The 15,509-nt window shown below is 35.0% G+C and overlaps 1 protein-coding gene across 4 annotated transcripts in view; it reads left to right on the plus strand.

The window, feature by feature from the left end:
* The window catches only part of slo (calcium-activated potassium channel slo), an 880,402-nt gene that overhangs the window by 103,893 nt on the left and 761,000 nt on the right, over positions 1–15,509 (plus strand). For all 4 annotated transcript variants that reach the window (XM_090404400.1, XM_090404403.1, XM_090404399.1 and 1 more), the window contains exon 2: positions 14,316–14,377. In XM_090404400.1, the coding sequence (XP_090260526.1) occupies positions 14,316–14,377 (62 nt within the window). The remainder of the gene's footprint in view (positions 1–14,315; positions 14,378–15,509) is intronic.

Consider the following 15,509-nt stretch of genomic DNA (forward strand, 5'->3'; position numbering starts at 1 on the left):
TTGGTGAAATTGCTGCCGAATGTTTGTTTGCTTTAACGTGTGATTGTGTTTGCATGCACTGCGTGCCAGGGTATTTCTATGGGATGTTCAGGAAATAGGCTGTCTTCTACGAATCCCAAAGCATATTTGTTCAATCAGTGACACCTCCTGTCTCCTTTGGAAACAAGCGGTGCTACGGATGGCGCAACTCTTCTTTAGACTAACTGATCTTTTTAAGTCAGTAGCACAGTCCGGTCCCATCAGACTGGGCTGCTCATTTAAAAATATCAGAATAGTAGATCAAAGTAGTATTTTTTTCTTTTTGGTCAATTATTCGGTATTTCTTCTCAATGCAAGAATATGAATGGAAATATTGTTAAACCAGCTTGACACCGATGATCGAACTGTGATATGTAAGTATATACGGTGGACTTCACAATAGCAGTGAGAAAATTGGAGAGGACGCATAATTAATTATTTTTCTCCCAACACAAAAATATTGGCGGCTATTATCAGAATACATTTTATTCCTTCGCTACACACTTTATCTTGAAATACTGAAAACCAGCTTATTTTTAGAAGACTTCGAAGCTTATAAAAGCTTTATTGTACCCTCCTTTTAATACATGTTTTTGTGAGTAGATAACTTCGCCAACTTGGTGATTAATAGCATGTACTTCAGAAGAGTGACTCCTTCTGCTATTCAGTGCAGATTGCTTTGCATCGATCATTGCAGGTAATTAATCGATTACTGGCTTTGTAGTCATTAATATATTTCATCAGATAGGTTAACAGAATGAAGCGTCACACAATACACGTTTCTCTGCGATAGAAACTCCTTTTCGTTTTATTATCAAGAAATATGTTTAAAATTTTGATTTACAGCAATGGCTGAAAACATTATGCACCTAGCTTCAATAAATTAAAAACACAAGTAAATGGATAACAAGTTGATCCTTTTTAACCATGATGGTTTTAAAAATTGCTATTTGGGACAATATATACCTTTAAATTAGTAAAACAAAAAATCTTTATAACTGATCAACAGTTAAATCATATAATAAAAGACCAGAATCAAACCATACTAATATGCAATTATACCCAAGAGATTTTCAGTTTCGCTTTAAGCGATTTCTCAATCGCTTAAAGCGATTGAGCCAGTCTCATACAGAGATGGCAGAGTTTTTCATTCGTAAACCGACCAGTTGACCACACTTAATTAACAGACATAATTCACTGGCCTCATAACTGGCTTAGATGCTTCAGCCATAATCCAGAAAAAACTGCCACCCAACTCAACGCAATCCAAGTCGGGTTTAAACTTTTACCCTAACTAATGGTTGCTTATACGTGGTCATCAATCCTGTCTTAAAGATGGGCGATCATTATTTATAAACATATAAGTAGCACTAAATTTTGTTTTTTATTTATTCGATAAATATGTAAATGACACATTTGAAACGTTAGAAAAGAAATCTATGTAGGTCAAACAGCGCAGAAGTTTTTTTTTTTAAAATGTAGGACATTTAAAAAAAAATCCGTTCAATAATTGATGGGATCGATGAAAACTTTAAGAAGGTAAACAATTTCGTTCAAATCGATGCCTAACATGATTAATAGTTAAAACGGTTATATTTAGATACGAGGCGGTGCATCAGTTCGCAGAGCATTGTCGGCGAAGCAGTTTTTGACACAAAAAATTGACCTAGCTGCATCATCCACGTTATTTCCCGAATCTCTCTCTCTCTCTCTCTCTCTCTCTCTTGAAAGTGCAAGGATTTCTAGTATTAAATACCTTCAAAAGAAAGTAATGAAGATTTTGAAATCAAAAAAAGTTCATTATTTAACAATGCCAGAACTGTTGGATAAAGTCACTATGCTCAAAACGCGACACGTGCGCTAAATGCGGTCCATTGAAACCGCATTTGGCGGTCTCAATGGACCTCATTTGGTCCATTGAACCTGAAACCTCTGTTTCAGATTCTCCTGAAGCAGAGGTTTCAGGAGAATCTTTTTTCATGGATATATTCATGTTTTAATTTTTTTTTTTTTTGTAGAATGTCTACCTGAATGTCAAATATATTTCTGGTTTCTATTCTTAGCTTCATTAAGCCCATAAAATTACTCGTTTAAATATTAAAAAAAAAAAAAAAATAGAACATGATAGGAATAATATCGAGCGCCATTGCTTCAATGTATTTATTAGTCCTTTTTATAAGGGCCTTCTTCATTCCATTAGAATCTTTATAAGCTTTTTTTTTTTTTTTTAGCTGAAGATGATATTATAAAAGTTTCTCGCTTTCTAAGTCTTTCCATCCGAAGGACAAATATCTCGATCGCATTACCGAGGCACAACAAAAACCGGTGTAAGATAACGCAGACGTTTAACCGAATCAGTCAATTATAATGTAACAAAGAATTATTATTTTTTTTTTACCCTTCTACCGGTCAAAAATATAATTTCATGAACAGCTTCGAGTCTGCACATGAAATCATGCTAGGCAGTTTTTGTGAGAAATCAAGTACAAACAAGTAATTAAGGTATTCTTGCTTGCTGATAATTGGATTAGACAAAAGCAAAAATTAAATCATTCTTGGTTATAATAAAAATCCTCCGTTTTAGTCATTTACATTTGTTTAAATATTTCATACATATGTAATAACACCTAAGTAATTTAGCACAGAATATTTTTATGTGAAAATATTCCACATGTAATCATTGTACGGCTTGGGGTGTAGATGTGTACTGAAATTTACCATAATTGCTTCTAGTGTTTTTTTTTTTTTTTTTTTTTTGTAATTATTATTATTTTATTTTAGTGATTCTCTCCAGTTGACATTTCGTCGGACAATTTTCATACTCAATACGAAATAATCACATAGATCAAAATCTCATAAATCCAAAGGTCACAGTCATCCGATTCCGGCCGCTGACTTCTAGGAAATCTAGGAAATGAGAATTCTAGGAAAGTGCTAGCTGCAAATAAATTATGTGTATTCCGATTCATCTGGGAAAATTATTGAAAAGCAACATTTTAATCCTTAAATTCCTTCCAAGCACCTGCATAAAACACACTAAGTATAAGCATTTTGTTTCCATATTTCTAATAATTATAGATTTGAGGTACAGTCACTTTCAGATCCATGGAGATTCGGATCACGACCTCATACTACAAACTCCATTTATAAAAGAAAATGATCCATATTGTTTCTAGTTGTGCCAAGTAGACATCGTTGAAGTTTTCTCCAGCCATTAATAAACAATAAATAATTAATAAATAAACTAAAGGCTTAAAAAGTTACATTTTCGGTCTCTACAATAGTGAAACTAGAATATCTAACACTTAATCAACTCGCAAAGTATTAATATACCACTAGATGTTTACAAACCTTTCCTGAATAGAATTCACATAAAAAGTTTTTGAATTTTGTAATTTTTCATTTTCTTCAGCTAGAAAAAAAATCTGTGGAGATACATTGAAGGTCAAATTAAAAACTTTGAGTAAATATTATCGATGTACATCGTCAATTTAGACCTGGGCGAGTCACATCATCTATGTATTAAAATAAATGTTCTGTCTTGTCCTGGGTACGGAGTTATCAAGAAAACATAAATCATATTTAATCGTGCATGAAGGCCTGTCAACGTGCAGTCTTTTTTCAGACTCGTTTGCATGTTTTTTTTCTGTTATGTCCAGCTGCTAATGGCAGATAGTAATCTTCAACTTGGTTTGAAGCCAAATCATCTTATTCTGCTGCTTCTATAGAGAGACAGATGCTTTCAGTGTTGTAAAGAATCTTTCACTGTCTTCACACGTGTTCATTTGAAGCCATTTGGATAACGGCGTTCTTTTTGACTTTTTTATCGTCTGGTAAATTTAAGCACATCATTAAGCGAAAAGAATTATGTGTTCTTTGTGAAATCTCTTTATTGATTTTGGATAATACAGTTTTTACAAAGCAATACTCGTATTTCAAGTGAAAATATTATTGAAAAAAAAAATAGAATGCTTTATAAGATGCATTATTATAACTGACATTATAACCAACTTCATACTCATGACAGTCAGGAGTACACTACGCCATAATCCATGAACTACATATAGCGCCATCTATAGCCAAGGGGGAAAAAATTGCAAAAAAAAAGGACATTTATACATGCATTTTAGAAATTCTCTTTTAGGAATGAAATGAGAAATCAAGTTATAAACGATAAAAAAATAAAATAAGAAATAAAAATAAAATTACACAACAAAAATGTATAACTTGTTTATTCAAGTTTTACATGCCCACACACATATCGAAAATATTTAATCATGAGTCCGTTGCCTAAGCAATATTCAATGACATATCAGCTACCGGTAACAATATCGGATATTTTAGCCGCTTGGCTTCAACTAATTCTGAAGACTCTTTCACGCTGAAGGAAATTGTGCCGATATTTTGATAATAATGTTAACATAAAAGTAGTGGATATCTTCTGGAGTTTAATACAATGGTTGAAAGAGAGTTTATGCAGCGGATACTTATTTTTGTCAACAGATCACAAAAATCTCCGAATGGGGGCGTTCTAGTTGGCATAGCGCCAACATTATAGGTTTATTGTTTTGCATGCATGTGTGGATAGCAACTTTAGTTACTATACACACATGCACCTTCCAATAAGTACAAGTAAGAAATATCTAATTTATAATTATGGAGAGAAGAAGCCTGCCTATAGCGGTGTATACTAACTGGGCATTTTACCAGCCATATTTAGATTATATTTTTAACCTCGTAGCAATTGAACTATCTATAAATTTGGTGGAACTGTACTGCAATGAATAGCAAATTTGCGATAATGGATGTACAACTCTTGGAGTTTTGCATGACTGGTTTAAGTTCCGCATTTATTTTAGATCTATGCTGAATTGGATATAGATTAGTGCACAGCATAGTATAACAGCCAATCCAGCTAGAATTTTTTTTTTTTTTTTTTTTTGTAGCTTTCTGCGAGCGAATATCATTCCATTAATAAGATGTCTCCGCATCTGGCTTCAGTGAAAGCGGACGTCATCTAGAGTTCTGTCCTATATATTAGAGCTGTGGCGTGACTCAGCCTTTTTAACATTTTGTATAACATTCTTCTTTTCTTTTTTGTTGCAGCATCTGTCAAAGTTCTCGTAGCTGCATTGAGGTCTGGACGTAGCCTGCACAGTAATGAGGTCGTATTTCTGTGAGAAAAAAAAGATAGAAAGAAAGGGATCGAATATTCTTCCAAAGAGGCAGTCGGTATAGCAGCCTCTTAGGGACATTCATTACTTTCAAAATATCTTCAGCCACTAAGATTTGTCAACTTTGTCATTTAGCCATTTCAGCGTCTTACTGAGCTGGTGAACCATGCAAATTCTGCTTTCTCAACGTTTCTGAAATTGTAATCTGAAGCATTTTTGAGTACTTTCAAAGAAGATTATATAATAATAAAAGATCCGTTCTTGAAAATGCGGTATATTCAAATTTCAAATGAGAAGTTATCCTGTCGCACTGTCAGACATAGTTGGCGTCGATAAGGGCGCATGTGCACGAAATCCAGAGCGAGATGTCAGATTTGTGTTTTTGATTGAGCTGAAAGTAGTTTTTTCTACAGATTTCTTGGAGATTTTTAAGCGTTGCCGGAATTGAAAACATGCTTAGAATAGGATAGGAGCTATGGGTTATTTAGAATTATTGTTTACATTCACTTGCAAATTTGTCTGTTGTTGCAGCACGAAAAAAAAAATCTTAAGGTCTCTGTTTTCTGAATAAAAACAGTGGGAAAACAAACCTGAGAGCTCTTTAACATTTTAAGTTTCCAATCAAAGGGCAAATGCTATGTTTTAACTTATCCTCGAAGGGTTAGGAGATCTCCAGATTTTATTTTCTTATTTTATTATCTGTTTGTACAATTACTCGTAGTCAATGCCACGGCAGACGCTTAACTTTCCAAAAATGTAAAATTTTGTTGAATCATATGGTGGCTTGGATATCATTGTAATAATGAAACAATGAGGATGTCTAGGAAAGCATTAGACGACATTAAGATTTTTTTTTTTTTATATATTTGAAAGGAATTCCTCATTGTAGGTTTATTCAAGAAGAAGAAGATACTGTGAGTATCTTCTTCTTACATAGAATAAGCTTCGAATGTCTAGAAAATTCCAATACACGGATCAAATAGATTTTGCGTAAGTTAGGCAGTCGATTTTAAAGAACTACGCGTTTTCCAAAATACAGGCCGCATGACCTGACTAAACATTGTTTTTAGTTTTGCAGTATCTCATCTCGCACTTGATTTTACCTCTGTGATTTATGCTTCTTGTCGAAAAATGAGATATCACTGCTGTCAAAACAGTTATTATGGATGCTATTCGAGAAGTCACAAAACATATCGCTGGCTAGGTTGGACGAGTGGTCAGCGTATCCGCTCTCCAGCCAAAAAGGCTGCGGGTTCGAATCCCGCCGTGGGCATGGATGTTTGTGATTGTCTGTGAAAATTGTAGTGTTGGTGGTGGGCGGTAGATGGCGTTGGTGTGGATAATGATGGTAGTTGTGGTTCGTTGTAGTTGGTGGATTGAGTGGTGGAGACGGAGAGTTGTAGAGCCCTTCCTCGATGAGTCTTTGGACTCCCTGGAGGTGTCACGTAATAATAATAATAAATCATACTTCATTCTGAAATCTCCACTCCATGAAAATAAAATACTACGTATTGCCGACCTGGTTGGCCGAGTGGTTAGCGTATCCGCTCTCCAGCCTGCGGGTTCGAATCCCGCTGTGGGCATGGATGTTTGTGATTGTCTGTGGAAATACTAGTGGTGGTGGTGGGCGGTATATATGGTGTTGGTGTAGTTGCGGTTGGTGGATTGATTGGTGGAGACAGTTGTAGAGTAGGTGCCCTTCCTCGATATGAGCCCTTGGACTTCCTAGAGGGACCACGTAATAATAATAATAATAATAATAATAATAATAATAATAATAATAATTTCAAGCTTTTGTTCGCTTGTTGAGGAAAATGGATAATATAATGATTGCCATGGTATTGCAGTACATTTTCTATAGATGAACTGAACCATTCCATGACTTTCGAATAAGTTGTAGTATGAACAGACGTATTGTACCAAACGTGCTGTTACACAAAAGCGAACTGACTTTTGTTTAGGTCATTACACGGCAGTTAATTCCGTCACCACAGTAATCTGCTATGTCTATCATTACTGGTGCTCTTTAGTAAGTTTATTTATTTTGCAGCAGAGAAATCTGCCATTTCTATGTGACACTACCTGCCTCACTTTCATGCAGTGTCCTGTATAGGATTTGAACCGAGGTCTTTCTGGCTGCTAAAGGACGCTGTTGCTACCGATTGCACTACAGAGCGGCTTCCTAAACATTTTTCATTGCAGCAAGTTTCCTGTTATGCTGATATCTCTATAAATGGATAGAGTTAAGTCCATGTCTTTCCTTTCTTTCAATCATCAAAATGATGTAAGAATATTCTCTATCAGGTTAGAATCCAGTCTGTATCTGGATTCGAATTCTTTCCAGAACGCGAATAACCTTATATAACCTTATAAAGGTATTTTCATTTGAAGGTGAGTTATCCGGTCTCATACGGAGCTGACAGGGTTTTTACATCCCTCAAAACAGACACACTACTCAGAAAAACACACGCAATTCACAGACATAATACAATGGCCTTATAGTTTGCTTCGGTTGTAATTCCAACCACAACCACAACCAGCCGGTTATTCATCGGTTTACTTTTAATGCATACTTAGCATTCCATAGAAATACGAGACCAAAGAAATAACGATGTTCTTACATAGAAAACCTTAATTGGATTTCGGAACTTTCCATACCCTGCTGATTCTAATCTCGTGTTAGAAAACTAAGCATGCAATAAATTATTATAAATAGCAAGACTATTAAAGGGTTTAAATGCTGCCTATGCAGAAACGTTCCATTTATATAAATCCAACGAATGCTTATGAGAATCATAATCCTGGGGAATAGTGTAATGGCGTTCTTAAAGAACGGGGCCCGTTTCCTAAGGATTACATGCCAGCGAGCGAAGTGAAGAACTTTTCAAGTGGAGCTTTTCAAAAGAAAGAAAGAAAGAAAGAATTTCGATTCTTCCCAAATCTGCTTGCAGTGACGTTCATTTCTCCTCATGTAGCTCTGTTGCTAGTGAGAGAAGGAAAATCGAAGAGCAAGACGACGTTGCCATAGCAATACGAGTTTTGTGGCGGACAGCGCCGAAGGTCAAAGGCGTTCAATCGATCAGAAAGAGAGTAACGCAATATTTTCTTGAGTCTCTTTCTTAGAATCAGCTGACATGTTTGGCCGTTTCAAAAATGATCTAAGATTAGTCGAAATAATATTTTAAGAAACTGTGGAATGCCTAAGTGCGCACATAATTTCCACAAATTATCGAGGAAGCATGTAATAATGACGCTACGTTCACGCTTGGCACCTGCTTGAAAATGTGCTTAAAATAACCTCAAGTAATTTGTTTACATGCAGTGCATTGCCAAAAGTAATGGCATAAGATTCATAAATAATCCGTCTTCTATAGTGCATTCAGCTAAATGCAACCAAAATTTTGCAAATATTGTTTAGTAAAAATGGATTGCGGTATGGTCTTGGATTAAGTACATTTTTCTTGAGAGCTTTCTTTTATAGTTATTACAGGATGCAGATGGAATGCTATTCCTCTGCATCCTGCAGTGAAATAAAATTAACGCCTCGGTAATGGTTTTGGAAGAAGACGGTCTTTGATTGGAAATAGCTGGGTTCAAATCCCTTCCAGAACATTTAAAAACCTTTATATGTGCTTTTTGTCCGAAAGTAAGTTAACCAATTGGAGGATTACCCTTTCAGAAGCAGAAAAAATCCTTTCGTTGATTTCCTCTGTTTAACTCGGGCTTCTCTCTCTCTCTCTCTCTCTCTCTCTCTCTCTCTCTCTCTCTCTCTCTCTCAGAGTTGTTTCCCTTCCAACTGATGTGCAAAAGGATTCCCGAGTAGACGCCCTTCAGTAAGAAACTAAAAAGTTAGTTTTCTGTCAAAAAAAAAAAAGACAGCTCAACCAGAGCACATCCGATGTTATTTATTCTTTTTAATTCATATCAAAGATGCTCATTTGGATTACGATGGCTCATTTTCGATACAAATTGGCTTATAATTAGGTGAGCCATTGAGCATGATTAAAAAAGATTGTTGTATTTAGGAAACGCAAATGTTGGAGATGCAAAAGTAGCGATTGTGTTCCGTAGTTTTGATCGTGGTGATAATGTCTGGGTCTAGGTGCAGTGTTGTCGACTGTACTTCATTAGTGCTCTCTCTCTCTCTCTCTCTCTCTCTCTCTCTTAGACATTTTTCTGTGTTCAAATGCCATCTATGTCACGAATAGCTTTTCTGTTGAAGATATTAGCTATCTCGCATGAAGTTGAAATGGTTTTACATCCTTCAACCCTAGCTCTTAAAAAACAGACAAATCACCCGGAGAACACAGTAATTAATAGACATCATATGTTGGCCTTGTAGCTTTAGTTGTCTCTTATGTATTTCCAATCTGTACCATTCTCGACATTACTTTTGTCTTCAGTTATGATCAAGAGAGAAACCGACAAATAAAACACGTAACTATTTTTATTTTCTCTACAACAACTTTTCCAGTCAAAGCGGAACCGAGAATGTACTTATAATGAATTTAACTTTCATAGTATTATTATGGCATTGAGAGAGGTTTTTTGTTCTCTAGGTTTCTGCCTGGTCTCTGATGAGAATTAGCACTTAATTTAAAAGGAGGCGAACATACGGGCTTCTGGACAGAGCTTGTCTCTTTTAAGTAGTGTAAACCAAGCGACTCTGATGTCCAAGATTATATTCTCATAAGCTCTCTGGTAGAGTCTCCGTAGCTTCGTTGGTATAGTCGAGCTCTTTGGTTGGAAAGACCTGGGGTTCGAATTCCGTCTGTGACGTGAGGAACCTTTACCAGGTATTTGCAATCAAATGGTGAGTTAGCCGGTCTCATACGGCGATAAAGGTTTTTTCCCCCCCTGCGGAAACTGGTGTTTTTTGTCGTTCACAATAGGCAAACCACTTCGTGAGCACACAGATCTCACAGCCATAAATGCTTGCCCTTAGGGAATGCAGCAGAGGCGTGACGTAATTCGTCGTGATCCCTAATCAGGGAACTCTTTTTTTAAAAAATTTCTTTTTATATTTGGCTAAAATATATGGTTGAATCCATAATATCCTCCATTTTTCCACAGTTCGTTTTTGCATGGTATAATATTCTTTAATTAAATGATACTCCTGATCTAGATTGAAAAATATGACGTTTTGCAATTTTCAGTTGACTTATTCTTCCATTATCTATTTGCGTCGCGTTCTCATTTTCTTTAGGCAGATGTTTTATGGTATTTTCTGTCCTTTGCGAAAATAAAACTACCGTTTTATTGCAGAAGCTGATAATCGCAACTGTACATTTGCTACATAAGCACCTACTTCACTCTGATCAATTTTAATATGCTTTGGAATGCTTGAAAATATCACTCATCGCGTTCAGGATATTGTCTTCAACGATATATTCGTTCTAACTGATTTATCTACTTCGATGACGAAAATTTGAATATTTAGTCAAAAGTGACACAATTTTCACGCGCGTACGTAGTTAACAAAATGACCAGTCATGAATTGCTTTCATTACAGAAATATCTGATTAAACTGAAAGAAATATACCCAACATTGAGTCTCCACTGTCCTTGACATTTAGCACCAGACATTCTGGTTCCAAGCGGTCTTTTCATTGCTTTCATAGTCACAGCTTGCCCTTGGACTGAACATGAAGAATCTTCATTTCTGACGAAAACATTTTTTTTTTTTTTTTTTTTTCGTTTTAAGTTTGCAATTGCCACACAAGGTTTAAGCGATGGCGATCATGCCGTACAGATAAATGAGTTATGTTGACTTGCTTTCCTAGAGTTTCCATATGATTTCACTTACGAACAAGTTGATGTTCATTTTGATGGTCCATTTCATAAATGAAGAAATAACGCACCGAATAAGAGATGTGGCCAAACAATAATGAAGGATTTTATATGTTTTAGTAGGAATATTGATGTATCAGAAATATTGACATTAGTTAGATTACCTTGCTGCTGCTAGAAGTTATGGTGAAAAGGAACCTGTTCTGCTGATTGTTATTTAGAACCAGGAATCAGCAATACATTTCGTATGAAGATGGAAAAGTCTGCAAGTGAAGCATGAAATGTTAAATCACACCTACGAGTATCAGACAGCATCATGAAGAAACTTTAAACTTCAAATAGTTTAAAGCAGGTTGGAAATCCTTGGTTTCTTTTACCATTTGCAACCCGATGCAAGTGTTAAAAAGTAGTAATTTTAGTTTGGATAGAGTCTTAACTGTATGACTCATAGATGGAGAATTAAATTTAGATTACACGAAGAAGGGTAAAACTCAATTTGAAAATCTGAGCATGAAAGCAAGTGTCGTCAACGAAACAGCTTTGGACACAATATGTATCGCCCACCTTATCCTAAATACTTAGCGCCGAATGACGTTTAGTTCTTTCCAAAACTGAACAGCATCTTGAAATGAGAACCTAATCATGGCAACCGAGGATATCAAAAAAGAATGATGAGTTTTGAAACCAAAAATAGCCTCTAAACTTGTTTCACTAAAAAAATTGAATATGGATTCAAAAAATTACTCCATGGTAAGCAAGAAAATAAAAAAAATAATAATAATAAATGAAAAAAGAAGTTCACGAATTAATATAAATATCTATTTTCCTCCCTCACTCACTCAAAGTTGTAAAACCCATATACATTCTATGCGTGTGTATGTGTCAGGACGACTTGTCCAACAGGAAAAATCCGCTAGCCTCTATCTCCGACAAGCTAATTTATTATAGTTTGAAAAAAGGTTTAGAAAAGTTCATCCTCAAAGAGGAAAAGCATTCTCCTGCGGGCGAATATGTTCGATTTCTTTTTTATTTTAATTTTTGCTATAATATAAATGTGAATGTGTGAGCTGCATTTGATCATTTTCAGAATTTAATGATGTGATGTAGGATTCGTGTTACTTGCAAGCATTTTGATAAAAATGACACAAGTTTATTGCAATAACTGTAACGTAGCTTTCTCTGTACTGCGTTTAAATTTCTATGACTCCTTGCTGTTCATTATATTTTATATATAATGAGACTGAAATATGATACGAAAACAAAACCTTCACATCCGTGTGAGTATTATAACAAATCACTGTCATCTCCATCTAATAGAAATACCACGCCAGTAAAACTCTTGGGGACATTTTCTGTTTATCTCATTTTGTTATCGATGGCTTGCCCTCTATGTGTTGTAAACTGCAACTACATCTTCGGTAACATGTCCAGAGGACACTTCTGTGTAGTGGCTGCAGGTTTTTTAGGTTTTTTTTTATTTTCTTTATGCAATGTTTTTGGAACAAAATATTGATGACATTCCGCAACAGGAAAGGCTTTATAAATGTTAATCTTGTCTATAGGAAGCTTTGCCCTAATAGTGAAACTCGAAGAGTCTATCAAAAAAAGTATGCAGCTCTGTATAGTTTTTTTCAATTATTAGTCCACTTTTGCTTTAGCATTTCCTCTGCACATAAATTTTAAAAATGTTGGTAACATATTGAAACGTTTGTTTGTTTGTTTTAAACTTAGACATTGATATTGCCATATTAAAGCCAACTCTGCATCTAATAAACGAGGATAAAATTACTGTGACATATAACATAGATCCAATGCATGGGTATAGTTTGCATATAATGTGAAAATAACCTGAAAATATGCTCGTAGTTCGCGTTTCCCTGATAACTTTATTAAGATCAATGGCTCCCTTGCGGTGTTAGAGAAAAGTATACCTCATCATGTTATGCGAAATTTATTAAGATCAATGACTCCGTTTAACTTAGAGGCAATTTTATTATTTCCGCCATAACATTAAGTTCTAGTAGGCTTAATTATATATTTCACTAAAAGTAATCTGAAACTGCGTTTCAAATAAATTATACATTTGGTTTTGTCTTAAATGAAAAATTACCAACATTTAACAAGTTGCTTTTTACATGCGCTCTTTAAAAAATGTTTCTCTGTAGATGACATAGAAATCGGGTTATTTTATCGGCAAAATATGAACATCATCTGGATTGTTCTCTGGACTCAACCCGCCACTTCTCTGATGAGAACAAATGAAGTAGCCAGCTAGGGAAAATTTTCAAAGGCAAAAATATCGTTTGCCTACTTAGCATAAAATAATAATGGATACTCATTACCTTTCCTTTGAAATAAAGCTCGCTCCTTTTTCGCTTTTTAATTCATTAATTTCATTATTATACTACGAGAATGCGCGATTCCAGGAAGTTTGTGCTGAAGCAGAGAGGCTTTAAATGATCATGAAATCATTTAAAAGATGAGGATTATAGGGCTACGTTGGCTACTGTAAGGTCTTTGCATCTTAACAGAAAGATGTGTTAGCTTTATATCCAGGTAATAAAACCTTTATTTTCTCTTTGCAAGCAATTTTCATACTGGCATATCATCTTATCAGGCATAGGAGAGTGTAATGGGAGTCAGACTTCATGCAATGAAGATTAGGTTAGAATTGACGCAGTAGATATGTATTTCAATAAAAGTCTTCTACTCCTTAATAATTACCAAACGAAAGTGCGCGAAAACGTTTAAGTACGTCAGATTATTCGGGGGGGGGGGGACAGTTTTCTGCTTGTGTAGCCATTGTAACTCACTGGATTTCCAAACAGAAAAGATATTTTAATATTCAGTTGAAGAGCTAGTTAACAAACAGAAACAAGCTAGTTAATAAGCTTTCGACTTGGTAATTAAACTCCGCAAACGCAGGTTGGTAAAACCGATTTTCTGGGAACAAAGAGATGCCACATTCGTACGGAAAGCAGTGACAGAACATAAAATATTTAAGGCGAACTACTTATGCCCTACATATTCATGTCAAAATACGATTTTGGTCTCCATAACTACAGAATAATTAGAACAGCATATCAGATATATTGGTAGAAACATTATTACCAAAACAAAATGAAACAAGGACAAAACAGTTGTGAATTATTATTATTATTATTGTTATTTTAAGAATTAATACGTTTACGATTTATGATATGCATTAAAGAAATTTATTTAATAAGACAACCTCGTTGAATAACGAAACTGAAAAGAATTGTCGAGTTACAAATTTTATCGAACTGTTGTGCTTATGATTAATACTTTTTTTTTCTTTTTTTCTTTCTCCAGGTGGTGTTGGTGTTCCTCCTTAGTATCGCGTCATTGATCATCTACTTCATCGACGCCTCGCGGTAAGTACAACATGTAATCTACACTAAGTTTGTTTTCTGTTTTGGTGCTTGATAACAGATGTTGGAGTAAATCGACATACTCTACTCTCAGTCGGATGCTGAATTTTTTTTTTTTTTTTTTTTTCGGTGCTTAACTGTTCGCTTCCAAGAACGTGGAATTATAATTAAACTACTACCATTTTGGTTTTGTATAACATATTAAACCGCATTCAATTAAAATAAATAAATGTCCCTTTGTAAGCGTCAAATTGTTGTTTTTAGATAGCTTTATTATACAGGCGGTAATTGAAAATAGATTTTCAATTATGGCATAGCTGTGGCAGTCGGTGCTTTTACGGAGACAATTAAGAAAAACAGTTCTACTCCGATTACGTTGTTGAAAAACTCGTAAGTTTAATGCACAGATTTTTGGTTAATTTTTCGGTCTGTTTTAATTTTTGATTTAGAAATCATGATTGGTTTTTATAAGTAGCCTCTCTTTTAAAACCTGCCTGCATTATTGCAACAAACAATGCCACAAATGGAATGAATGAAGGTATAATTAAAGTGGCGAAGTAACTACTACACCATTGTACACGGAATGCAGTAGTTCGTATTAGATCGTAGACGATTAATAAAAAAATGTTTCTAATCGCATTATTGTATATTGATATCATTCATTATCTTTGATGATAGATCATAAAGAATTAAGATACTGAGAATATTCTCGATTCGAATATTGTTATTTAAATAAATTATTATTACCATGCCGAAACAGAGCTGTCCATATCTTTGGAGATAATGATGATGTTATCTAGCTGGTTATAGATTATATATCGATTATATGTTTGTAGATTGTACATCGAGATACTGTCACAAATTAGTTTACAAATTATGGATTTCATATTTTTACCATGTTTCGATGGGACTTCGTGACGTATAGCTTCTATACTACAAGATGTAGACATTTGAGTCTCCTTTAAAGCTTACGTAGGTTAGTGGGAAAAGTCCAAAATTCGGGAAAGTGAATACCGTAACTCCGCGCGGTTAGCCTAGTGGCTATGCGCTTCGCAACCATATGCCTAGGGAAGGAGTGTCCCAGGTCGATTCCTGTTGACGACGTGAGGAGTTCAATGATCTTCCTCAGCCATAG

Source organism: Typopeltis vanoorti, chromosome 14 (assembly GCF_054136105.1).
Source record: "Typopeltis vanoorti isolate ZY-2024b chromosome 14, IOZ_Tvanoo_1.0, whole genome shotgun sequence".
NCBI classification, from domain to species: Eukaryota; Metazoa; Arthropoda; class Arachnida; order Uropygi; family Thelyphonidae; genus Typopeltis; species Typopeltis vanoorti.